General features: G+C 42.4%; 1 protein-coding gene across 1 annotated transcript; it reads right to left on the bottom strand.

The window, feature by feature from the left end:
* Window positions 1–1,856: 1,856 nt before the first annotated feature.
* mdfi (MyoD family inhibitor) lies at window positions 1,857–26,955 on the bottom strand. Its single transcript, XM_069679086.1, has 5 exons — window positions 26,809–26,955; window positions 25,193–25,394; window positions 13,000–13,137; window positions 2,999–3,367; window positions 1,857–2,245 (listed from the first exon to the last, which is right to left on the bottom strand). The coding sequence occupies exons 2-5, from the start codon at window positions 25,341–25,343 to the stop codon at window positions 1,992–1,994; spliced, it is 912 nt and encodes a 303-aa protein (XP_069535187.1). The 5' UTR covers window positions 25,344–25,394; window positions 26,809–26,955; the 3' UTR covers window positions 1,857–1,991.
* Window positions 26,956–27,644: the final 689 nt, after the last annotated feature.

The following is a 27,644-nucleotide window of genomic DNA, read 5'->3' as shown; positions in this document are numbered from 1 at the left end:
AATGCACACCTCGATTTGTCTGGTGATGGAGAGCATGTCCCTGAATGAAGCACCATTATCTGCACTCGCAGCTTCTTATAAATCCAAACAAAGGACATTGTTGTCACATCTGTACATAATATATAATCCAGTTCTCCCTTCATAAATCTTCCCGTTCTGTAAAGAATTGCATTGTTCTCCAGGACCTTCCAGGATTGTCTCCCAGGTGAGTTCAAACATGTCCAACCTGGTGTAAACAGACATCATGAGTCATAACATCTCCTCAGGTTGCATTAGTAGATTTCCTCAAACTTGCATTTTCTGCTTTGGTGTTATCAGGTTGATTTACAGTCTTAAGTGTATATTCTCTATCAACAGTGTTATATAACAGCCCTTGAAAAAGGGGTTTAATCAACCACAGCCACATTAGCATAGCAAAAATGTATTATAGGTCTAGAAAAATAGTGTCTAGTGAGAAGAAGTCTCTTTGGTACTTCCAAGGCAAGAAAAGGATTGCACAACAGTATTTGATCAGAGAGGAGAGGGTTCATATCAAGTCATTTAAAAAAGCACAACAGATCTAGGTGACATCTCAAGAGGTATTGGGTTGGAGAGGGTATGAATCTGAGCAAATGAGAATGCGGGCCCGTTATCAAAAGCGTACCATTCATACCAGGAGCACATGGATCTAACTTAGCATAATGTCGAGAGATTCTCACTCAAGGAATTAAATTAGATGTTGAGCAATGTCTGCTTTACAGAGAGCCCGGCAAAACCCGATAACACAGAAATGTGATTTTCACATTGGAGGAGAAATGCAAATATCTTAACGAAAATCTACAAAACAAGGATTAATAGAGATTTGGTAAAGGCGAGGAATGTACTTGAAAATTCAAGCCTTAAGCTAAGCCAAGGCCATTTGTTCACATAGCAAGAACGACAAAAGAAAAACATATTCAAAAAGAGATGATGCCTTCCAATTCTCTACCAGCCCTTTACCAGTTTAACCATTCAGCTGAGAAGAATTCATTGAATGCAGCCAAAGCCCCGCAAAATAAACAAAAAGTAGACAGGATGTGAAACATTAAATGAGGAGAGACTTTTGATTAAGAACTCTCTCCCTTCACATGTTAGAGTCGAGAATGTGTCCACGACGGATGCCATCAGCCGGTCGCTCTGTGATGTCCATTTAAACTGGACCCGTCTTCAGGCTGATGCACGGCGCTCTCGTGGATCTTCTCGGAGTAAGTGAGATGCATATTAACAAAAGAAACTTTTCCGTAATATTGCCACAAGCCACCATTAATGTATCTCTATCTTCTACATTGCAAGAAGAACAAAGACAGCAGTGGATTCAATGTCCTCCACTTAGTGTGTGTGTGTGTGTGTGTGTGTCACAAAGGCCACGGTACGCAATCAGACTGGAAGACTTTAACCTTGCCAAGGACAGGAGCACAGACTACATTTCTACTGAGATCTGAGCGTCCATTTTCCCATTATGCTGCTGCTCTTATCTACAGAAACACTAAAATCCGGTTAAATGGAGCCATTTTCTCATTTGCCTTTGGAGGTCATTTTTCATGCTTGGAGAACTCCAGTCATTCAGACGGCACAAGGGGCTCCATTGTAGTAATAGCTTGTTCTGTGAGGGTCCAGAGCCTTGGCAGACCACAGCTGGAACTCACTCTGCACTGTACACCCAGCTGTGTAACAATAGACCAACAGCAAAAAGGAGGCAAGGGAGGCTCCTGTCCCATCGTTTGATCAATAAAAGAGGGGAGAATTCACCAGTGACTGCTCTCAGCGTTAGCACGTCTCTTGCTTGGCACACCCTGTAAGAAACATTGGACATATTGTGGAGCCAACTAGGCCAGCCAATATAGTGTAAGCCACAGAGCCCAGGCAACAAAGACTGGGTGTAGCGCCTCTCAGCTCTGGTCGAAGTAGTTCCCGGGCTTGTGGGAGTGTGTGTTGGACATGTATTTGCACCCCTGTGGTTGCAGCTGGGGCCCTCAGGAAGAAAAGCAAAGGCTGCAGCACTCCATGCAGATCTCCAGGCAGTCTGCAGACTCACAGCAGGCGTCGATGATGCCACAGTCCATGTCACAGGGCAGGTCACAGTCTCCACACTCCTCCGACGCACAGCAGCAGCAGAAACACGAGTCGTCCCCCGCGCAGGAGCCGCAGGTGGCGCAGTCCAGCACGATGTTGCAGAGAGTCAGGAACTCACAGAAGAGGCAGGCCAGAATACAGTGAACACAGCAGTCTGCAGAGAGAGACACACACAGTGACTTCATTTCTAATGTGACTCCGTGCTTCCCTTCTTTTCTCCTTTGTCCAATATTTTCTGTCTCTATTGGCTTTGGCAACATTTACATACTGTCTGTCACAGTAGACCAGTAGTCATTGGACATTATTGAGTTAGAAGTTCACAGGAAAACTGTTTTCCAAGTGGCACACTAACCGACAACATTTGCTCTTTAATAAGGAGGTCTCTCTTTCCTGTTTTGAGCTCTCATATCAGCATTACTCGTGTAGAAAGCTTTACAGTCTCTACTTAGACGTGAAAAGAAAAAGTGGTCCGAGTTACCTTGAGTTAGAAATTAAAAATACCATACTATTTACAAATTATCATTAGATTTTAAGTGTGTTTGATGTAGCCTTCTGCCTTTTACAGACACAAAAGTACTCAAGCCATGACAATAGACAGCAGAACCAACCTTCTGCTCATGGGGAAAGATTAAAGGAACAACAAGGTTAAAATATTGAGATGTTTTTCTCCTTTGGTTTCTGATTATTTTTACAGTTGGAAAAATTGTGTTACTACAAAGTTAAAGTGGCGACAAAAAACAGTAAAGGACCTTTATGTTGATGATTTGCTGTGTACTATTAAGCCTCAATGTCAGAAAATGTTCCAAGAGAATAATTCTGGTCTTCTACCTTCGACCACACAAGGGCAAAGATATGAAACTGAACCTCGCTAACCGCCCCTCCCTCTCCGTCAGTGCCCGTGTCTCACCGTCCTGTGCCTCTGTGGGAATCTGCGAGCTGTTGCTCTTGGAGCTGCTCTTGCTGCTCTTGCTCCTCTTGCTGCTCTGGGAGGTGATGGACGGGTTGGACTGCAATTTCTTGGTGTGTTTGGGTCCTCCCGAGGAGGACGAGGAGGTGGACGAGCCGCCTCTGGGGAGGGAGCCCAGCTTAGGATGAGGGCCCCCGTTCCTGACCCCGTTGGACTGCAGGGTGTGTGTGTGAGGCGTGTGCGTGTGGTGCGGACAGTGCGTGTGAGGGGAGTGTGTGTGGTGCTTGGTTCCATTGCGCATTTGGCTGCCGGGCTGCGTCCGACACGGCTGGGTGTGGTGGATGGGCGTGGGTCTGGCTGCTGGTTGAGCTGGGGAGGAGAAAAAAAAAAGTACAATTTTTAAAATAAATACAAACTAATGAATTTAGATGAGATCAGAAGCCCTGCTGCCCCTGTTTTCTATTCCAATCATATTAAATCAAGAAGACAAAATAACCTCCACAGTCACAGCTAGTATCTAGTGTGTTGAAATATTGTCTACATTGTGCAGCTGTTCCTCTTTGAACCTAGATTGTTAGGACCACATGACTACGATACTGAACTGACAGACTTGAACCTCTACCTCTACTTAACTCGAACAATCTACTGATTGTTTTACATGATTAAACATTTGTCTGACACCCCAAAGCCCACAATATTCAACATCCATCCATCCATTATCTATACCGCTCATCCTGTTCAGGGTCGCGTGAGGGCGATGGAGCCGATCCCTGCCAGTCAATCACAGAGCTGACACATCAGAGACAGACAACCGCTCACACTCACACCTATGGACAACTTTTTAGAGTCACCCCACCTAACCTAACGAGCATGTCTTTGGACTGTGGGAGAAAGCCGGAGTGCCTGGAGGGAACCCAGGCATGCAAACTCCACACAGAGAGGCCCACTTTGTCCGGACCGGGATTCAAACCAGGAACCTTCTTGTTGCCCCAATATTCAATATAAAAAATATAACATAGAAAAGCAACAAACTCTCACATCTGAGAAACAGGAACAAGACAATCTTTGACAATATCTTATCTTTCAATCAAAAGGTCAGAGGTTACGATCCCTCAGTCTACATGTCAAAGTGTCCTTGGGCAAGACACTGAACCCCAAATGTGATGACTGATTGACAGTTGGCCACTTTAGGTAGCAGCCTCTGCCATCAGTGTATGAAGTAGCAGTATCAATGCATCAATGCAGCTGATCTCTGTGCAGGTCTGAGGCCCCTCTCAGTGTGCGTGTGCTGATGTAGCCTCACAGAGAGGGAGTCTCTGGGAAATGGAGTCCTATTACAAAGCCCACCCTAAAGGCAATAGCTCATGGGAAGAGCGATGTATTTACAGAACTGACCCCTGATCCTACTTGTCTAGACTCTTGCACAACTACAGAGCGACTGCAGGAGAGAGAGACAGGATAAATGAAGAGCGGGTGAGAGAGGAAACGAGGAGTGTTTGTCTCTGGAAGACTCATCCTTTCACCTGAGATTTTAAGTCAGTTTTGATACAACATATAGAGTATCTATAGACACAAACACTTGCACATTTGTTCATCTTGGCTCAGTGTATCACTTGGTATATTTTACCTCCGAGCGCTAACTGCTCAGCCAGAGGGGAGGAGGCAGAAAAGCTCACCTTGGCTGCCAAAGCAAACACACACCCTGAAAAGAAGAATAAAATGGAAGCCTGGTTTTTATATATTATGCTAGTATTAAATACCATCCTATTGAGGCCCTAAATATTTTCTTGACCTGAAAGCATATGGTGTGGAGAGGTGTGGTGAGACTTAACAGGGCAAAGCAGAGCCACAGAAAATCAAAGCAGAAGCTCTCCACCTCACACACACACGGAGACACACACACAGAGGCAAACACAGTGTGGTCCCGAGCTCGTGCTATGAAACACGACTGGCTATAAAAGCGTCCGTTCGATAACCACTCGGAGACAGATAACCCGTCCAGGACCTGTTTTGATTGGCAGATAGCCGCGGTCACACAACCAATCCAGTGTTATTAAAGATCCTTTCATTCAGCGTTTTCTAACTTTGCTCCAGATGTTTGGCAGGCTGCGGGGCCAGAGTGTGTGAGTGTGGAGGCGTGCATGCATGTGCAGGGCAAGTGAGAAGGAGCCATACTTTCTCCTCTAAAGTATGTCAAAAGTCAATACATGCTGCTCTCCTCTGTTACGTCTCTCCCTCCTTTACTTCTTACTTCATGTCCTCCCTTTCTGTCTATCCGTCTTAGTGCCCTCTTTTAGCTTTTCTACACACTAACGCTGAGCCACCAGGATGTAGGTCAGTAAGAGAAGAAGGGGATTAGAAAGAGAGGAGGGAGGCTGCTCGCAGTTTGTCTGCGTCTCTCTAGGTCTGAATTGTGACTTGTTGAGGAATTCATACTTCTTGTGAGTTTGTGGTTTGTGTGTGCGTTCGCAGTATGAACACAGTGCATAGGCGGACCTGGCAGGCGCACAGACAGACGGAGAGAGACGAGGAGTCAGGCCTGTCTCCAAACAGAGCCTGAGGTTAGGCCTACTCACACACGCACAAATATATGCATTCAAGGGCACGTGTGGACACACAGTTATGCGCATGCACACACACAGAATAAACACAAGCTCCCTTTGTCTGAGATCAAGAGAGTTTGAGTGAGAAGGAGAGAGAACAAAATGTGTTGCTGCTTGTGGATATTGTGGACCAGGAGGATGCATGGGTGTGACTCATAAACACAATGATTCAGCAGAGGGAGCTGGTTAAAAATAACAGCAAATAAAGAGCCAAATGACTGTGGGATTACTATGATGAGATTGGGCAACCGCAGTGTGTGTGGCTGTAACACAGCAGGGCTGGCTGCTGGGGGTCGTGCAGCCTGTGGTTCATGTGTATTTAGATGTATATCTGTGCAGATGTGTACGGCCTCGCAGCGAGCATACGTGAGTCACCATAAGTCGAATACAGCAGCACACACACACCCCCCCATTCACACACCCTCCCCTCCCCCCTTTCCTCCTCTCCTGGCGTCTCTCAGCTACCCTGTACTTACACACCTCCCTCCCAGACCAGAGCACGGCTGTTCATCTCTCCCTCTCTACTTATCCTCTGGTCCAATGAGTCACCAGCACGATGATGAAGTCTGTCTGTCTCTGTTCCAGCTGCTTTATCCGACCGTCTCCTCCGCTGCAGTTTGTCTGTCTATGTAGGTCAAAGTGTTGAAAGTGGTGAAAGTGAGATTTAGGTCATAAAAAGGCAGAAAAATCTATTTCTTTATAGAATACCGCATTCCTTAATACAACTGTATTAGTAAGCGACAAGGTGGACAGGATAGGTGAATGTACATGAATGCTCTTTTGGCATTATTAAGCACAGCAGCAGAGTGTCAGGGTGTCCAATCAAATATTTTCTGCCCACTCTGATGGCTAAAAGAGGTCAAAACCAAACTGCACATATTCACTGCTTGCTGTTTATGCTTTCTTTTCAATAGGGACGGATGCCATTCAAGATGAAAATAAAAAATAATGTGGCTTTTCCACAATATTTCTCAACCAAAGTTTTAAACCCGTGTAAGTAATCTAATCACCCCTAACCCAACAAACTTCTTACCCAATGACTCCCTTCTGGGTGTTTCTTGCATAGTTGTGTTGTTGTTGTTTTTACTGGTGAGCAAAGCCAAAATGTCATCAACTACAGCTGTAAAATTTGGGGAAATCATTAATGAGGCTTGTTAAGTTGCATCCAGTCACTACATGTTGGTGCACATGTGGAGTTCAGTCAGATGCACGAGACTGCTGCTTCAGAATAAGACGAACTGAGTGACTCAACTTCGGCTAAAATTATACGTTATTCTTTATTTACTTTGAACAGAGCACCACAACATTTCAGTTATAAAAGGACATTTGATGCCTTTAAATGGTAGCATTGCTCATACACGTGCTTTATCATTAGCTTCAGGCTGTCAGTGAGACTTCTGTTGCTTCAGCTCAGATATGTTCACTACCTGCTTTTTTCACACGTTAAATTTTACACTCTAAATCATTTTTATATTGTTATCTGTGAAGTTAAAATTAGCAATGATGAAGTTAAGAAGCTTCCCATTTGACAACGATTTAGCTTTGATTAATCTCTATAAACAGACATCTGCAGCAAGTTCAGCTGACGAGCCGATCTAGATCTAAAATTCAACTTGAGATAAATTCCCTTGACGATGAGTCACAAAAGCCGTTCAGCGTTCAGATTTCCTGACTTCTTCGAATGCATCAGAAATGATCGATCAGACCTCTCCATTCAACAAACAAGCATTTTAAAAGTAGTTTTCTTCTCCTCTCGAGGAGAGACCTGACAAAGCTTCATTTTTACTTTTTACAAATCTGCATCATGATGTTGAAATTTTGGCAAACTTAAGACTCGTTAATTAAAGTCAATCACAAGAAAAGCTGTTTCTTTTTCAGGGTTCATACCGCTGAAGTGAGCCAGAGTGAAGCCTCCCTGTAACTTATTATTTACAATGAACCTGAGACTCACCACAAACAGATGAACCAGGACATGACACAGTTTATTTTGCTGACGTATCTAGACGGGCGAAATTTGCTTCACTTTTGATCTGAACACAAGTTGCTAACTGGACTGAAAACAATGCAGCACATGGAAAAGGAAGTCTTGACCGGAAGTCGTTTATTACTAACCACTGGCCAAACCGGACACACCTGACATGTTCACTGCTGTCCCCAGAGACTGTATCGTCTCAGACGATAGCCAATGGGATCCAAGATTGGTGTGGATATAACTGATAACTTTGATGGATGACAAACATCAGGGGAGCCAAGTTAAAGATTTGTGAAACCAATTCAGGGATAGTGCAAGTGGAGGTTTTCCCAGTGGGCAGTACAATATGATGCGTTCATACAGTTTTACATGAACCAAACTTAAAGAGACAGGCCATAAAGACAGAGGTACAATAGGCAGGTCTGATCTGTGAGTGTTTTCTGTGTTAACATTTACACATACATGTGTGTCTCGTTTTTTAGGTTCAGCTGTTGCTGCTTGTTGTGGCCCCTCAGGGTGAGCTGCAGAGCTGCACTTCTAGCACAGTGGTGCTGCGAAATCTCAGAAGTGTTTGAAGAAATTTTTTACTCCATCAGTTGATTTCAATGTAAAAATAACCTCAGTTATTGCCGGCGTATTAACTTCTTTTAAAAAGGAAACAGCAGCCCTCAGCACATGTGCCAGTTAGATGTTGGCGTACATTGTGGGGGGAAGTTATTTTGTATCTTTAGGCTCAGCTCTGAATTATAGAATAGATCTGTAATTAGTATGCAGTGCTTTAAAATCAAAGACGAACAACCAAATGTACATCCAGCTGTGTTAATGTTTCATTGTCTTTTCACACAGACTCAGACCCTACAGACTTTTTGTTTTTGTGATAACACAGTGTGTGATAAACCACACTTGCTAACATAAACGTACACCTAATCAACAGATCAAATCAATAGCATCAGTGATTCAACAAACATGATCCTACTGTCAGCACTCAAACATTTGACTGATGCGTTCATGCCAGCACTTGTTCCTAGAAGAGCCTTTTGTTTACAGCAGAAAACACAGCCTCACGTGGGAATCAGTCTTTTCTCTCCTGTTTTGTTATTTGCCAAGCAAATTTCTTTGTTCCTGTGTTTGCAGGAAAACATTAATTATGACGCAAAAGAACAAAAACTTCCTCAAAGTCATCTGTTTAGGAAAACTTCAACTCTTCTTGATTTTTATACAATCAGAATTTCGATTTGTTTCCCTTAAACCGGCTGTTGGAAAAGATTTGAGATGTTTTTGCAACATTTGACTCATTTGTATGGACTTCACCTGACAAATGGAAATAGGAAAATACACCAAGCTTTCACTAACAACATGAAAGCTAATCTAATCCCCGATCTGAGACATCAACAAACTATTTCCGGCACAGATGACCCCGGTGACATCACTGCCCACACAAACAGACTTTCCAACAATCAGCTCTGTGTCACCGGTCTATAACTGGCAGTAAATATGTCAAAGTGACCAAGACAGATGGTGGATCCAGGGGACGACAGTCAGATAAAGAAGGCAGAGCAACAGAGACGGGACTCGGTCTCTAATTAAAGACAGTGTCACAGTCCTGTTAGATTTCCCACCAACAACACACTGCATGCTCCTCCCTAATGATGACAAGTTAATAACAAACAGCTCCACTCAGCGTTTCCTAGCACACTCTCTCATGGCCTTGTTTGTTCATGCTTAAAAAGCTCTGAAAAAAACTGATGAAAATAAACAAGTTAAAGGTGTGAAAAATGCTACTGGGAATAACGTGTCATTGTTTCCTCGAATAGTGAAAGCATTTAAACATCTGTGTGTGTCCCGCTGTGCCCGTGACGTCAAAGACCGCAGCGTGTCGATGACATCACTGACAGCGTGTGTGCGCTCAATCAGCTCGTGACACACACATATGTTCACAGCTCTCTCGGCACATTGTTCTCAGACAGCTTGTCATAGGCTCAGGGCCAGACGCATACTGCAGCTCTGATGTCATCACTGCGAGACGGAGGAATTATCTGTTTTCGCTTCTGTTTTCTCACCCTCTCGCTCACAAACACGCCATCACAGATGTCACACAGCCATGACCTCACCACAGGCCTGAGTCGAAGCTATGCTTCACACTCATCATGAAGCAGGAGAAACACATGATGATTGATTGATCGGCTGCAGATGACACGCACCGTATTTAAACTGCTGTCAGGATGATGGTAGCTTACGAGGCTCACAAAAGATACACAAACCAAAGGCAGAGGCAAACATATTATTATGGGGACAGGAGAGCAGAGGCGGTTCGGTTCGAGTCCCATGAACACGTGTGATTGTGTAAGTTGTAGATGGAGGAAGCTATGGATGAAGGGAGGGGGAACGTAAAGAAAGCCAGTAAGGACTGGTGTGCATGGCGGTACATTTTGTCCAAGCCTAGTGGAGTTGCATAACCCTCGCCGCTCAGCATATGGAGCTGGTGGGTCTCATAGGTTTTATTGGGATGTAAAATAAAGCTGCGAGTGAGAGAGCTAAGAAGAAAATCTGAAATCGCACACGCGGCAGACAGGACAGGTAGAGTCACAGCAGACATTCACACGCACCTACTCAACTCAAGACACCGTGTTCACCCACTTATCCGCTTCCTGACTGAACTGCTGGTTATTCAGTTAGCGCAAACTAGCTATTACCACAAGGCAGGTTTGTGTGTTTGTGCTGGCCCTGGATTCCAGGAAATATGCTCCCAGTTTTCTAACACATGCTCAGATGTCGGATTACCCAACCATCCTCGCACTCCTCAATATATCCTTTCATCCGTACCTCATTCACTGACACCATCCCTCCTTTTCTTTGACTGACAGGAAGTGCAGATTTAGACCGCAGCAGCTAGAGCTATGTGGGTGTCATCATCGTGAAGCTCGGCCTTCTAAGTAGAAAATTGTTTGACAAAAAGGTTTCGATTGTTTCAAACTGGAGTGAAAGCAAGAACAATATATGTGGTGGAGTAATGACAGAGCATACTTGCGTAACTTTTGGCTTTGACACAGAAGGCGAGAGCGACACTCTGGCTGAGACATAACTGTCGGAATATGGGGGAGGAGAATGGGTGGCGGCGGTTGGTGATACGACTCGGAAGGAGGACTTCTGGTGTTGTGACATTCCAAGTCAGCAAACTGACAAAGCAGTTGGGAGTGTAACGGTTGGACAGCTGGAGATTTTGGGAAGTAGTTTAGACTTGGGGAGCAGAGTGCAAATAAAAAACACTTATGATGAGACACATTCATCTCTGCTCCTGCAATTTTCTTACTCCAGTGCAACTGCCAGTTACAGCAGCTTTTTCCTGTACAGCAACAGGATGGATGGATGTATAGTTTAGATCAGGAGTCTCCAATCTTTTTTCATCTGAGAGCTACTTTGAAAAAATGAAAGTGGCCAAGAGCTACTTGCATTACATCGCTGTAATCGCTGGTGGTGCTCCATGTTGATTCTTTTGTCGACAGAAACGCTGGTACCACAGTTGAGGCACACACACTTGTCCTTCACATTTGTGAATACAAACGTGCTTTCCCTCTCCCCGTGGAAATAGTAAGTTTTCTGCTTTATCTTGGCGTGGCCACCTTCACTGTCCATCATAAATCTGGCTAAACAGGCTAATAGCACTCAACTCCTCACTTTAGCTCTACTAGCGTACAGCGTAACAAATCCGACCTGTCGATGGAGGTTGCTGAAACACTGCTGTGATTGGTTCGGTTCAGATGTTGACAAACTTGCCAGGAGCATCACTGTTTTTTTTTGACAGCTGATAGGCCAATCCTATTATTTTGTATTGGAGGGGGTGGGACATCTGTGTGTTTGATTGAATGGAAGTGGGAAGAGGCTTTCAAGGTGCATTTATTGTCGTCTGATTTTTTTGTACAGAGTCTGTGAACCTGTTGGCGAGCTACTAAAATCCAGGCCACAAGTAAAGCAGGAGTCTACCTGTTGGATGGTTGGATAGATAGTTTGGACGGATCGACTTAATTGATCTCAAAGTAGGAAATTAATAACTTTTATCGGGGTGGATTGGTCAGTCCAAACTGTTTCACAGATTGCAGAATACCATCAAAACATTAGTTAACTATACCTCACATGTTTGTGACATCAGTTAAAGATAATAAATATAACATTATAGAATATTTTGGTGATATTAGATATTGGTTTGACTTAACACATTCTAACATTATCCCTCCTGTGCTTCCGCCCTCCAAAATGTTGTTGCAGGACTGCTTGTTTCGTTTCTTAAGGCTGATTTAGTTAGCTTTAGCCGGGAGCGTAGCTTTTAATTAGGCCAATATCTAATCCTTCAGCTGATAGCTACAACATTCCTGCTGCAGGGGAATACAGACATGCGAGCTTGAGTTTACTTTACAGAGAGGCAAACATTCAGGTGATTCCCTAATAAGCTCACACAACCAACGGCTACTAAGCTAACCATCACCAGTTCAGCCTGCAAACACCCGCAAGCAATGTTTCAACAGCTAACTATGGTATAAATCGGAGAGATTTGGATGACCAAAAAGAGATAACAGTGGAAAAGTATTTATGCTATGATCTCTCTTTCTAATTGGTCCCGTATTTTTATCTTATTCAGACACAAGAGAGGTGAGAGGGAAGGAGGGTCGAGAGGGATGACAACTTGCATAGAGACTTTAAAAGAACAGAGATTTCAGCTAGTGTTGGGATAGATGACATTTGCTGAGTATGAGTGGACATCAAGGATAAGGGAGGGCTGAGCTGGAAAACAAGGATGTATAAAAAAAAAGGCAAAAAAATCAAAGATTCTGATAGCAGGTGCTGTTGCAGATACTCACATACTATATGTTAGATATTGAACTCAAAGGACATTTGTGTTCTTCACAAAGGCTGATGAAAGGAATACTCCATGAGAGAGTTTACTTGAGTTACCAGCTCCCTGACCAAACCAGAGAGTTTTTCAGTGGATTTACTTTGTTGGACCGTTAACAAGTTGTCCAACGAAGCTCGAATAATTAATGTAGACCGGGAAATTGAAGTAAATTCCATGGTGTCAGTCACAATTACCCAGAGTGGTCATGGTGACACTCTAACAATCCCTGTCTCAACAACAGACAGCCAGGGGAAAACATGCACACGCAGAGAGGCAGAGAAAGTGGAAAAGAGGAGGAGAGGTGTTTCACTTGGGCGCAGACTCGCTTGTGTTTCGGAAATCAGAAAGTTAACCTACTTATCTTACAATGTAGATATTTCTGTCTGTGTGTACGATTACCTGACCTATTTCTGCAGGGTGTGTGAATGTATTTGTTAAAGGTCAGGACAATGTGACTCATCAAGTGATCGGTAATGGAAATAAAACTCTCACAGTCTCTTTGAGAGTGTGCCTCTTTGTGTGAATGTGTGTTACTCACATGTGATACTCTTGCTGGGTGTTGTGAGCTCCGAGTGTGAGAGGATGCCGTTGCACTTGTCTCCATGATCGCCTCGCAACCTCTCCTGGGTGCCGTTTAACCTCAATATGAGGGGCTCAGTATAGATGTGGGCCACATCTGAAACGCAAAAACACAGATATGCAGACAAAATTAAGAAACATTACTCACACAAAGTTTAATGTTTTCTTTCCCGTACGAGCAGCAGCTGCTTTCCATGTGGCTATTATAAGCTATCAGCAACAAGCTGTTTTCCCACTTGTAGTAAACGGGTCTACCTCCCATGTCATTTCCCATCCACTAGCACTTAATTAATTTAAACCGAGTCGTTCTGCTGACTTCAACAAAGCAGAAGATTTTGTCTGTATGTGTTGCTGTGCGCTCTGTCCTGGACGTGCATCTGGAAGCAGTTAAATCCGACCCCTCGGGACTGTTTAGGGCTCTATGTGCATGCTTGTGAAACCTGAAATCTGTGTGCGTCTGTGTATGTGTGTGTGTGTGCGCTGTGATGTCTGTTTGTGTTTGAGGGTAGCTGTGTGTGAGTGTGTGTTTGAAATGAACACATAAGAGGATGTACACATAATATACATAGAGTAAATACGTGTCTGGGTGTTTTTATGTGTTCACCGGTACCATGCAGGGCTCTAATGAAGCTGTTATTACACACACACGCGCATGCACACACACTCATATACACTACACAGAGGCCTTCAAAGCAGGGCAGGCTTGGGCCTCTGAGAGGTGCAGACTCATTCCTGGGCAAATGGGAGCCAGCTGGGTTTGATAAACACACACACACACACACAACCAAACCACGTCCTGTGCGTGGACTCAACACTTCCCGGCTATGTTTATTTACTCTATCTGCTCTCGCTCACTTCTCTATCTGTCCTCTCTTTCCTGTCCACTGCCTCTCACACTCTTGGTTTCCAGTTCACGTTCCCTCTGCACTCTCACAAAGAAATTCCTTCACATATTTGGCATAACTAATATAGATAGACTCCCACTATGACAGCTCGACACATACAGTATAATGTCCATGCAAAGGGATCTCAGCTGGGGAGAGTTAAAGGAAAAATAAGCAGAGTGCTTTGATGTCAGCTGATCTCACTAATGCTAAATGGCTAAAAGCTAATCTAAATCAATTTAACTTACAATTACACACTAGTTACACTAATTACACACTAGTAAACTCAAACTCAATTACAGAGAGGAGGACCAGTTTAGCTTCCATTGACTAAGACGTGTCATTAGCGGTTAACTACTAAAGCATGCACTATTTTTCAACAATATCAGGTGGTTATCTTTGAATAATCCATTAACAGCAGACATCACAACTTAAATGAGACAGTGAATCTATTTTTTAAGTCATTATCTTTTCTGAATGATCAATGGGGATATGTTTTTGGCCCACTGACTAAGTCCTTTGCACTTGCAGTATTCTTGGTAACATGAAATGAATGAAATATCAGAACATACATTTTTCCATAATTCCCACACGTTTAAAATTACTAAATAAATTCCCGCCATCATAATGATTAAAAAAGGAGAACGTTATTAACTAATAACAGCCACAGACTTTGTTCACTTATCGTAACAATGACTAACAACCAGTAAGAGATGTCAGACAAAGATAAACAACCTAGTGAAGCCTTGTCACATGTTTTTGATTAATCCCACTGTGCAGTACGTGGTGCTGTTTGTCGGCTGAGTGAACTGTCTGACCGTAACACAAAGAGCTCCAGGGTCATAGAACCAAACAAACTCTAATCCTTGTTGTTGTTGATTAATAAATTGATTATTTTTCAATATGTAAACAGTTATGATTTGGCAAACAAGAGCTCATGAATCTGCTGATGAGTGGCAACAATTTTGAATCAACCAAAGAAAATAATTAAGTGCTGACAAGTAGTACTCTTAAAACCTAAGTTATTGACGGGTACACATTAAAATGTCTTTGCAGTTTGAACCAATTTTTATGATGATGTTTTTTCATTTAAACAATATCACAGGAGAGGGAGTGCAGTTGTACTGAAAAACAGCACCGGGCCGCATGCTGGGGGCAAAATATAATCCCAGCTGTGCTGATATTCAGTACGACAGCACGGTAAAATATATGTAAAATATAATAAGCCACAGATTATGATTTTCTGTTAATTTAATCATTTAGTTGGCCCTGCCAGCACAATGATTTCTGCAACTGGACTAAAACTTGAATTTTGCCAAGAAACACATAAACATTTTCCTGCACTTTTGCTGCTTTGTGTGTCCACGTTACAGCCCAACAGCTACTTTGTTCTGTACATTTATCTGTGTTTCCATTTATCATGCATCCATTGAAAAGAGTCTGACAGTTTTTGTATTTAATGAACATAATAACTGATACAAAAAGTTGAAAGTCAGAGCGCTGTTGTACTCTGTATCAGCACTACTTGGTCTAAACTAACTAGAAAGACCCTAACATATAACCTGAAGGGACACTATCTCTCTTTGAAACTTTCTTGATATTTTCTTAGAAAACAGGTTAAATATCAAAGGTACTGATGTGAAAGGCTCGGTTATGTAAGGTGGTCTAACCTTGATGAAGAGGAACCGTGTTTGAAGCATTGGAGGATTTGTGTTTGCCTTTACTTTCATTAGTGTGTGGATGTGTTAGCATGTTTGTGTGTAGAGGGGTTTCTGTGCGTGTGAAGTCGGAGGAGACGTAAACAGGACCTGAAGGGATGGGAAGTGCTTCCTGCTTTTCTGTTCTATCAGACAGTGGCACACAAACACCACACGCATACCTGTACACAAACACCACACGCTTCATATGCTACAATGTTAGCTTCCTCCACAGAGTACTATCTCCCTCCACACACTGTGTTTGTCTCCTGCATGTGGAAGCCATTTCTAAGGGCCATGTTGTATCCATTAGTCTCAATCAGCCGGCTTCAGATATGAAAGCCACGAGTGAGAACTGCTGCTCTCGACACTGCCAAATGTCTACTTTAGAGATATGTGTGTGTTTATTGTAGGCTATGCGTTTCAGTGGCAGGCAGTGTATTTCTCCATCTATCATTACATCGATTCACCCCTCCATCTTTATTTAACTCTATCATCATTACTTTAAGCATTACAGACAGTGTAACTTCATCCATACATCTGTATAAAGGCCTGAGCAGACAGCAGGCCAAACATAGTGATGTATTTTGAAGTGGGGATGCACGATATTGGATTTTTTGCCGATATCTGATACGCCGATTTTTTCCAACCCTTTTTGCCGATTACCGATTTCGATACCGATATATTAGGCACACGCTTTTTTTGGAAACATGCCTACTCTTATTGTAGTGGTTCACTGGCAGATGCAGAAATAACATAATACAGTGCTTTTTAAAATGAACACATTCACTGGGCAATATAAGAAAACTATTTAAACTTAGGTTATGTACAAAATGCCATATTTATTTGTATGTAACATTTTCTTTGAAATAAAGCTGTAATGTTCATACAACTTGGACAGGCTTGGACGCTGCTCTCCCTGAGACAATCCTGATAGTAGCCATATCTAGGGCAAATTTTACCTTTTGCACAGAACAAATACATTGAATTAAATCATGCAGTGCACAGTGTTGCACCGAGTTAATGTCGTAGCATTACGTCAAGCTTTTTTAGAGAATCATGGAGCCTTTAGGCAGAGTTAAAGCATTTTATCTGCAGAAAATATCCTCAGACATATGACAAGTGACATATCTGCCGATGCCGATACGTCATTTTCAAGCCATAATCTGCAGATACTGACAAAGTGCTTATAATATCGTGCATCCCTATTTTGAATGACTGTAGACTGTGGGCAGGTTTTTAGAACATCTAAAACAGTACTATTCTTAATCATAGCACTTTAGGGGGGATGCAGTTTATCGTTCATGCTCTTCCTCTTCCTCATGTTGTTTTGTTCTTTCTCTGGAAGCTGCTTTTGGCGACAATTATGTCATTATTAAAGCCACACAAAAGCAAAAAGTAGAGTTGAAAAGGAAAAAAGACGCTTTTCTTTAGGTCATGACTCCACAACAATCACTTCAAGATGAATCCATTATACCTACATATGAGAATTGAAGACAACAGCTGTGTCCTTAAAAGTGTGACAAAGGTAGTAAAGTTGTATCAGGGACTCTTCATGCCCTTGTTGAATGTTACAGATATATGGGTATAAATATGTGAATGTCTGTAATACACCTGCACCCTCCTACTGAGTATGTGTTCAATCCTCCAGTCAGCAAAGACCCTCTGTACTCCACTGCAGTAATCACCATATAGTCCAATGTAGTGTTAAGGGTTAAAGTGTTGTGACTCCGTCAAAGCTCTCCCTCTGTAAACGTTCAAAACCGCGATTGTTGGAGCTAAACACATCCCCACCAAACCCCCTAGTGCCATCCAAACAGGCCTTCAACCAATTGTGTGCTGGCATCAGCATCAAACCACCAAACCGCGCAACCTCAGAGCCATTTCTGAGATCTGACAAAGATGCGCCTCTAATTCGAATCAGACCCGAGCAATCAAGCTCCGCTGAGGAGATCTGGTTGTGTGTTTACACGTGTGGATGAGTCTGTGTATTTGTTTGTGCATGCTTGACTGTGTGCGTGTGTTTGTTTACGTGTGTGTTCATGTGTGTTTGTAATTTGGTGTGTGTGCACGTGTCAGTGGCCCTGAAGGGGAGGGGCCGTGCACAGGAATTTCAGTTGTTTCCCAGTAAACAAACAGTAACTATTAAAGCAAAAACATATGGATCACATAGGGTAATGTTTGGCATGAACACAACGCACGCTCGCACACACGCAAACTCACATTCAGGTTACGTGAGCTCGCAAATGAAGTGACATTTCCTGGATCACCTGAAGGGAAGCGCTGCCTGCTGTTCCTCTGGGTTAAGATCTCTGAGGGGGAGAGTCGCTTCACAGAGAACAGAGTTTACCTGCTGCCTTTTAAAATACCTCAGCCCTGTTTCTACTGCTTCACTAACACTTCTTAAGAGGCACACACGTCTAATGTGTATACAAAAGGAGGTCTCTGAGGTGCGTGCATCCCTTTGGCAAAGGCATACAAGTACGTATGCACCCCACCAGCCACAGGCGGGAGCAAACAGGCATCAAAATGCAGCAGATGAGTTAATCAAGTGAAACTTATGAGACTCTATTCATAAGTGAGGGGAAAGTCACGCGTTAAGGAAGCAGGAAAAGTGAAGAGGAAAAGAGAAATGACATTAAAATAAATCTATCTAAAATATTGACAATACATTACTGTGACTGTGTGAGTGAATTATGCTAATATCTGTACAACAGAAGTCCTGCTGTTCAACTTACTACATTATATATTGTATAAATGTACAGTTATAATAGTATTATCAAGTATATAATGTGTATTGTATGTGTAATATATGTTCAGCATGTGTCATATAGACACTTTAGGATAACAAGACTATTAAGTATAGCTAACTATTTGTAATATAGTATCATTATATGGTGATGTAAGTTATATATTAGTACTATGGGATGTGTACTGTTAATGATAAATGTATTAAATTATAATTACAGTTGCAGGCCTGCTGTAAAGTGCACTATTCAGGCACATACAGACACAACTGGATGCACACATTACCTCCCTGCTGACTCGTCCCTAAAACATAAAGATACAGAGATACATGTAAGAGTTAGAATTAGAAAGAAGACACAATGAGGTGAGATGAAGAGCGACTGAGCAGAATAATGTTCAGCAGAGCGGACTTAGTGCAGACGACGCAGTAGCAGCTCTCTGGCCAGCAGTAATGACTGGAACTGATTGAAACCACACACACAACCGCTGACCAGGATGCAGGATGATGATACAAAGAAAAGAGCGCATAACCAAAGCAGCAACATGGTTTTTATTTGTATCCCTCCACACAAACCAAACATGCACACACACAAAGAAAAGGAAAGAATGGGCAATTGTTCAGCTGCACTACAGCCAAAAGTTAAAGCCACACACACACAGAAACACGTACCCACAAATGTACCCCACACACACACACATATTTCACAGAGGGGCTGTGAGAGTGCAGTACTGGAATATGTCCAAAATCAGAGATTATAGCTGCTGAGAGAATGGAGCAGTGTAAGCTCATTAAAGACAAAAAGTGTCTGCTGTTGAACAGGCTTAAGGGGAATTTAATTGTGTTACTTTGTCTCTGAGATTCCTCTGGTTCCTGGGAAAATTCTCTACAGCTGCTGTGATAACTGAGTGTTGTACTGCTGCATTTAACAATGGGACAAAACCACTGGATACACAAACACACTGTATTGTACTACATTTTACTGTTGGGACAACATATGAAAACTAAGGACTAACAGTCATATTGTCATAAAGGGAAGAGGATGATCAGAATTCAGTAGGATTTTACATTCAGGAAAAGAAATCGAGGGGACATATTATGCAAAACTGTTATGGGAGAGAGTCGAGGTGAAATGAAAAATGTCATTTTAATCCTTTTAGATCACGTCCCCGGTAATATTGTGCATCTATTTGACAATATAGGCCAAAAAAATACAGAAAATCCATTTCTTCGTATTCTTATATCAAAATCCAATAATTTCTTCTTCCGGTAAAACTAAATTTCACACATGCTTACGTAAGTTAGCACCACACAATTTCAACCAATCAATCCGCAACAAGGACGCTCGGTCACTTTGGTAGCTACTGCGCTGTGGAGAACGTCTGTCTACTCCCACTTCTCAAAGATCAAATCAAATCCCTCTAATGGTATGTCCCGCCTGCACGTCCTGTTTCACTCAGAAATACGTCAAGATACGGAAGCTAGATCCTCTCGAAATGCCGTTTCAGCTCGACTTTAACAGAGCGACAAAACCTTACGATCTTAATGCAGATGCATGTATTGGGAGGGGTTTTGTACATGTTGGTATCGCCTGGGCCACACTGCCTACCTTTACCTGTCTGTGACAGCTACCTTGTTGAACTGTTGCCTTAATAATAGTTGTATAAATAATTGTATGCTTCATATAATTTCATTATAGATTTCATTTTTATCTTTAGATATCTGAAAACGATACAGGAAGTGAATTAAAAAATATAGATTTTTTTTTCCCCTCAATCCATATTTGTGTTCATGTCTGTGACATATTCTATAAATATAGACATTAAAACTGCAGTGACCAGTGTAACATTACTGATTCTACCTTTAGTAGTTGTATGGATTATATTTGTTAAAGATACCCGCAAATTTGACCATTTTTCCTGTTTGTTATAGACACGTCACCCGTTGCCAGTGGTTTTCGCAAGAAGCAGCAGTAGACGTACAAATCGTAGCTTAGTGACATTAGATTTCTACCGCTACGGCAACCCGTTGGAATGTTTCACGGGCGCTGTAGCTGTCCCTCAGCCGTCGCTGCTTAAAGTCCCTACTGTATGCACGGCTAATGCTGCAGCAATACATTTATTTTCTTGGATATAATTTGACTTTTTTGTGTTAATGTTCAGAATGATTCAAAACTCACAATACAAATGCACTGCTATCCTTTATTTTCTGTCACTGTCATTTATTATGATGTGTTTAATTGTGTGATATTTTCACTCAGGCAGTCCTGTACTAAAATGTAAAGTAATGCAGGTGTACAAAATAAAAATTGGCATATTGACATCTGCAAATAACGAGTGTCAATCTCAGGCAGCAAGCTCACATATGAACCATCAAATCTGTCACTGTAGTAATAACCGTGCAGTGAAAGGTCTCTGGTTCAAGTGTCTTAACAAGAAGGTTTGCTTGTTGGGTTGCACCATCACTTCATGCTGACACTATCTGTCAACAGTATATAACTTGGGTTATGAGGGTTTGGAGACAGTACTCCTGGCAGGAGAGAGACAGGCCACCAGAGCAGCAGCAGCACCAGTTCCTCAAATGTTTGCGAGGTGGTGAAGGAAAAAAAAAAAAACATGCTCATTTTCGTAGTTCAAATATGCTGTAAAAATGCCTCAAATTGCTCCTAGTTTATTTCAATCTCTGTGAGAAACTAAATTAGACACAAGCCTCAACAAACCTCAGGGACTAAAAAGGGACAAGTAGGCAAATAGTTGCATCTGCACACTGCAGCAAGGAGAGAGAAAACAAACGCTCTTTAGACGGTGATGTAGACAGAGGAATTATTCTGTGAGAGCAGCGGGATGAACAAAAGATACTAGAAAAAGACAACAAGCATTATCCCAGGTGAAGAAGTTCTTGTATGTAACACCAGACAGGTAGTTAACCAAAAGACTCATGACCTTGGTCCTTCTGTGGACAGCTCTGCACTTTAGCTGCTTGAGCTAACGTTAGCTTAACAGATTCAACGGTTCTTCACAGCCCAAAATCTCTGATGTCCTGATTTAAACTTTCGAGACTTGATTTACTAAGAGAGATACTCATACAATTCCCTTTCTGCAAGTTGTCGGCGTTTGAAACTTAATTATATATAACAGCAAGCTACCTGTCTTAAATTGAGGTGATAGGGTCAGCTAATGCTAAATTGCTAATCATAACAGACTCACCAACCTGTTGGTCTTTTCAAGAAGCAAAAAGTCCACATTACTAATACAGCGTTTTTCTCTTGACTAATCCATCTTTAAGTGAGCACAAAAAGGACAGACCAGGTTTCCAGAGATCATATCAACCACACAACAGCCCAACAACTTCATCAGCTGGCTAAATATCTGGAGACCACCCTATAGCTGTCAACATTAACAAAACTAAAACTTTACCTTCCTATAGCTTGAGATAATATTGTTGGTCAAAGTAAGAACCAAAGCTCTCGTGGTCTGACATTTGCTCTCTTTCAAATTGCTATTTCAAAATAAAAACAAACTCTTGGTCAATCCTAATGCCGAGAGAGACGGAGACAAAGATAAACTGGGACAAAAGGACGGAAGTGGGCAATAAGAGGAAGAGGGAAAAAATAGAGTGAGAGATGCCAGTGGTGAAAGAGAATGAGGGAATCTAGCACGTGGTGGTTAGAGGCTCCTACATAAACAGACAGGCTCATTGCATCTCCATGCCTGAGTGAGAGCAACACTCACAACCTCGAGAGACGTACATCTTTCAGCGCATACACCAAAATTCAATGGCCTTGTAATGACAGAGCCGAGCTCTTTTCACTAACAACAGAAAAGAGTAGATACGGGCCAAACACGGGAGGACAAGAGGGCTGAAACGCTCACCAAACTCAGCTGTTGCATTGTGATTGGCTGGCTCCAACGCTGATGCAGTCTGGTTATTGTTAGAATTAAAACAATCTGGACACAGACACATATTACAACACCTCTTTGATATAGTGTCAACCAAACTAAACAGACAGATTCACAAAGCTATTATTTGTTGCAGGGTTTCTGCATCATGTTGCACTTGATTGTTCGTGATATTGTGGGACAGGGCAGCACCTTCTGTACACACAACTTATTGTAGCATCAGTTAAGATAGCTGAGTCAAGGTGGCAAAGCTGCTGCCAATTTGTTTTAGTGGCAAAACATGTTACAATGTCAAAAGTCTACTACGACCCAGAGAGCGGTTTTGCCATAAACAGCCTTCACAAAATACACATCCTTGAGACTCATGGTTGGATTACTTGTCCTGCACAAAGCCCAAATCTTAAACCCTTCAAACTCTTCTTTTTGAGTATTTGGTTCCTAAAAATTTAGTCTTTGGTGGGAAACAGGTGGGAACTGACACACCAACAACTCAGATATGTTCACATACTCTAGGTCTGCCTCTGTTGATTCAAGAAAGTTAGCTAAGCAGAACTTAAGAGGCGGGATGAATAATGGGCATGCCTTCATTTTACAAAGCTAGCAAGCTAGCTAGCTACAATCAGCAAACTACTAACAGAAAAATGTCAGGTGTTAATGACCTTTACACAGATGTACAGTATTTTTTCATCAGAGTGATAATCTCATTTTGATTTTCATGTAAATAAATGTCTGTTACATCTCTATCTATCACAGAATGAGGTAACACAATGGTGATTGAGCCTATGGCCCACTGATGAAAGCCTTTGCATTTGCAGGATTAGAGACTTTGTGTCTGGTGCGACTTTAGCTGAAAAAATCACAAGCGGCGCCCAGTTAGTGACGCGTTTCCATCACCCAGCAGTGGTTGGTCTGCCAGAGAGGGTAGGTGGAACTAAGCGGCTGCTTTTCCGGTCTCTGCAAGTGTTGCGAGTAAACAGCAATCTACTATGGCTGATCAAACAAAGAAAAGATCGATGACTACAGATACAACTTCAAAAATAAGTGAAAATCAGAAGAAAAAGAAACAAATTTGACGCTCAGATGACGGCAAACAGTCTAAAAAGGAAAGCAACTGTCGAGGAGAATCAAGAGTTAGATCCGTTATAAAGGGAGCCAACCGTAGACATCACAGATGCAACACTGTCTGCATATCAGGAAAGTCTGCGCCCACAAGTAGTGTTCATCGCTGAGTGCCGCCAAAGAGAACGAAAAAATCTTCGAGGTAAGCGCTTTAAATAATATATGTATTTGATCAATGCTTCTAACAAGTGCTAGGTATGCTGTGAAGGCATGCCATCTTGGGATCTGATATGCTTCTCTAATAATGCATCAATGGGCAATTTGATTCAACCCTCAGTTAGATCTGTATGTGGGCCTGTTGATTGTCCCAAAGCTCTGCACTCTGTAGGCAGAGGGAAGTGCTGGGGGGAGAAGCAGTGTGCTGAAAGCAGGGCCTTGTTGCCCTCACCAATCTTCTCCTCCCCACCCTGGCTCACCTACCTAGCGTCAGCCTGCACACACGCACACAAACAAGACCAGTCAGCCAGACTAGCAGTCTAACTTTAGTGGGAGAAGCCACAGTTATACTTTGTGTTGGCTTCCTAAAGTGCGAGCTCAGGTAAAGTCAGCACTGCCACGAGAACAAGTCCAGGCACAAACCTCTGGTTTAATAACTCTAAAACTCTTCACTGAGGTATTATCATTAAATTTGATGCTGTTCTTACAGTCATAAAGGTAAACTGCAATCGAGCAGAGAACAGAGACGTGCATGTGTGGATTCTGTGTTTTAGCACACTTAATACAGTAATCATAATAGGTTGGGTTGAGACTTGCCTTTACAAACCGAATAAACAAAGAAAGCCCAACTTCCACTGATGATTTCTGTGGCAGGTTGGCATCGAAACAAGCCACTTATATCTCCACACACTTCTATATCTGTTCACCACACCTACCCTAATTACCTACAGTACTTTTCTCACTTAAGGAAACCTCATTTCGGCTGATCCTGGATGAGTCATTCAGGCTCAGCACTGTTCTAAATCTGTCCATGTCCCCTCATACCCTCCTAACTGTCAGTCAACCCTTACCATGACCAATCACACAAAAGGGGAGGGGTCAGTGGTTCATTCCCAAATTCCCAGAAGTCCCATTGCGGCCTTTAAGTATTCCACGGTGCTGAATGATTCCTGACCCCTCAGATCATCCACGTCCCCCCCACAGATCTCATATCACCTGAGTACACAACTGTTTTGTCAGTCAGTGAGAGGGCCTCTGACCTAATGAATCACTATGACATCAGCCAAAGACACACAATCATTTCACTAGGATTTAGTGGGAGTCACTGAAACCTAGCTGCTGTGTCTGCAATAGGTGACAACTAATTATTAATCATGAAGTTTAAACACAACAGTGACTCCAGACGAGTCACCCTTTCACAAAGGTGAATAAATCGCTGTTTTAACAAAAGGTGTTCTATAGCTTGTAACAAAAGGAAAATGTGTTGCTCAGAGCTTTATATTCGCACCTAAACAGGCCAATCTCTGACCACAATAAGACCCACATAATGAAAGAGCATGGAGGTATTTTCTCATGGCAGTGATCCACTAGCTTGTCTTTTGCATAAAAAACGGCTTTATCTACTTTCTGTCTACTACCTTTTTGTGGCAGATGCACACACACATCCACACACACCCAAAAACAACAAAGGGGATTAAATGAACTTGTAGTTATATGTATTAACCTACGGCATGTTCGAGCCCATCACAAAACTGTCTGTAGAGTTTCTTGTTCTTGTATAAATAAACACAGAAACACTATCAACTACGCACCAGTTAGTAGAGCTGTTTGTGTAGATTTGTCTGTTTTTCAGACCCAACCTCGTCCTTACCTGCACTAGAAAAGGGTTTTGGATCGGGGTAGCCGTTGGGACTTTCTATGGTCGAGGTTATGTGTGAATTCGGCTGAGGAGCTGGTGGGCTAGAGTCCCCATCATCAGGTGGCTCTGGGGAGATGGCAGGGGCACTCCTCTCCTCATCCATGGGCGGAGGCCTGGCTCTTATGGGAGGAGGTGGAGGGGTCAAGGACTGAGCCTGAAGCACAGGGAGGGAGGAGATCAGAAATAAATATTATTACAGAGATAATCAGGCGGGGCATTGTGAAAGATGTCTCATTGTCTTCAGTCCATGCTTAGTCGACGTGAACCAGCATGAATCCCTCTCAGCTATTCTAAAGTCACGACAGGAAGGGGCAGACTGCTTTCAAGAATCAGTGGAAACACAACGGGAACGCTTAATCATAGCTTACATTTAATTAATAGTTATTTAACAGTTTGAACCAAGATGTGCAGATAACAATAAATGTAGTCTTTATATATTTATACACATAATTTAAAAAATTTCCAAGGTGCTTTGGTGAGACGGATCAAGATGAATCATTTCAACCCCAAAACACGAGATGAAACGACTGAAAAAAGAAGTGTGCAGAAAAAAGTGAAGCAGTTTTTCATCAGCAACAGAAAAAACATTTCCAAAGCTAAATGTCATGCTAGGCTACTACATATTGTATGCAGTTTTTAAACTATTTAGAATAAATATAAGAATACCGTTGAAAATAGCTCAGGTTGTGATAGCTAATGGATATATTTATATCCATTTAAGGCAATAATATAAGAGTTTAATAGGTCTAATAATTGGCTAGTTTTGCAGCGTTAGTGTTAACAACATGTTGCTCAATAACAAACCGAAGACCCTCTGCTGCTGGTCTATTCTTACCTCCATACTTGCTTAATTACCTGTAATCAAGTCACAGGTGTGCTTCATGTGATATTTTTTTAAGTACTCCAGCAGCCAATCGGAACCGGGCACCGTGCACGTTCTGTTGCTCATTATGAAGCTCAGTGTGTGTGTGTCACGTGCCAACGTGTGATTAGCGCGCGCCTACTCTGCCAAAGCAGCTCAGCTGGACAGCTGTTTGCGCGCTCCCGTGCTTCTGCTCCGCACTCGCTGCCCCCCAAAAGTTTTGACAAGCACTTACAACGTTTTCTGAAAGTGTCTGATGAAGAAAAGTTTAACGAGTTCGCGTCCGGTTGATATCATGTTTCCTTACCCTTAAATAAACCCAACAGGTATATTCTATACTTTTAAAACTATTAACAGGTTGAAGAAGTTTCTGGAAGAGAGAAAAAGACATCTCGACACTCACAAAAACAGTGCCAGGTTTCTAGCCTGAATATCAGCTTTAGCTCTTGTTTTTTTTTTTAATACTTTAGCCTACAAGAAATGTACGATAAAATGTATAGTGTTATAATAACAAGTTTCTGCTAACTATTAACGGGCGTATTCTGTTTACCTTTATTGCATGTCTGTGCCCTGCTTTCCCAAAACGAGTCCCTGCATGCTCAGACCGAGCTCAGCTGCAGTATGAGGATACTTTTTCTGTCTGAATTTATACCGAAGAATAACTCGCTTTTACCCACAACAACAGCAGACGAAAACGACTTCTTACCTTCTGTCTGGCTGGGACGCGGTGCAGCCAAACCTTTGGCTAATTCATTCTCTGTCCGCTCCAGGTGGACTTCTCGCCCTCGGACACCTTTACCGTCCTCTTACCCTCCAGTCTTGTCACTTTAGACGACAACCAAATCTCTTTTCGTCTCATGTAGACCCAAAACTTCCAATTCAATGCATTTTTCTCCAGCGAAGATAGTTTTCTCTCCGCCTCCAAAGTTTCTCTCTCCGGCTCGCCCCGTCCTCCAGCACACCAGATGTTGGGAAGTTTGTGTGTGTCTCTGCAGGCAACTCGCTCAATACTCTTTGTCTGCACTGCACGTTTCCCCACCTTCTATTGCGTGTCTCCTTACAAAGTCCAAGCACACTGCCGTCCCAAACTTGTCTTAACTTTTAAAGTTACCTGTGGACTCGCTTTCTTTTCTGTCTTTACTCCCACTATACTTGCTCCTAAATCCTGTGCTGCAAGCTATTGGACAGGAAACTACAGTCAGCAGTGATTGTGCTTCCTCCAGGCTAGAAAGTTGGGCTGAACTACACTGTCATATAATTACCCCTTAACCTGAAACAGACACAGCACTAACACAGGGAAGCTTTCATCAGGATTTATGAGCTCAGGAACCATATGTTTTGTCAATAATAGAGAAACAGTTTGTGAATATAACTTTTTATGTAGACGAGCATAAACGCAGGTAACAATTGTGTACAGCCTCTAAAATCAGTGGTGCTAAGTTATGGTCATTATTGTGGAGGTGGTAAAGGCTTTTTAATCAACTTATACCGAGGACATGTTATATGAAACTCCCTTAATATTCTGTAGAGTTTGTGTTCTTT

Source organism: Semicossyphus pulcher, unplaced genomic scaffold (genome assembly GCF_022749685.1).
Source record: "Semicossyphus pulcher isolate SPU_LCO1_2020_fin unplaced genomic scaffold, fSemPul1.0.p SCAF_3, whole genome shotgun sequence".
In the NCBI taxonomy this organism is placed as follows: domain Eukaryota; kingdom Metazoa; phylum Chordata; class Actinopteri; order Labriformes; family Labridae; genus Semicossyphus; species Semicossyphus pulcher.
Note: the sequence above shows the minus strand (reverse complement) of the source record. Positions and strands in the feature narration are given on the sequence as shown.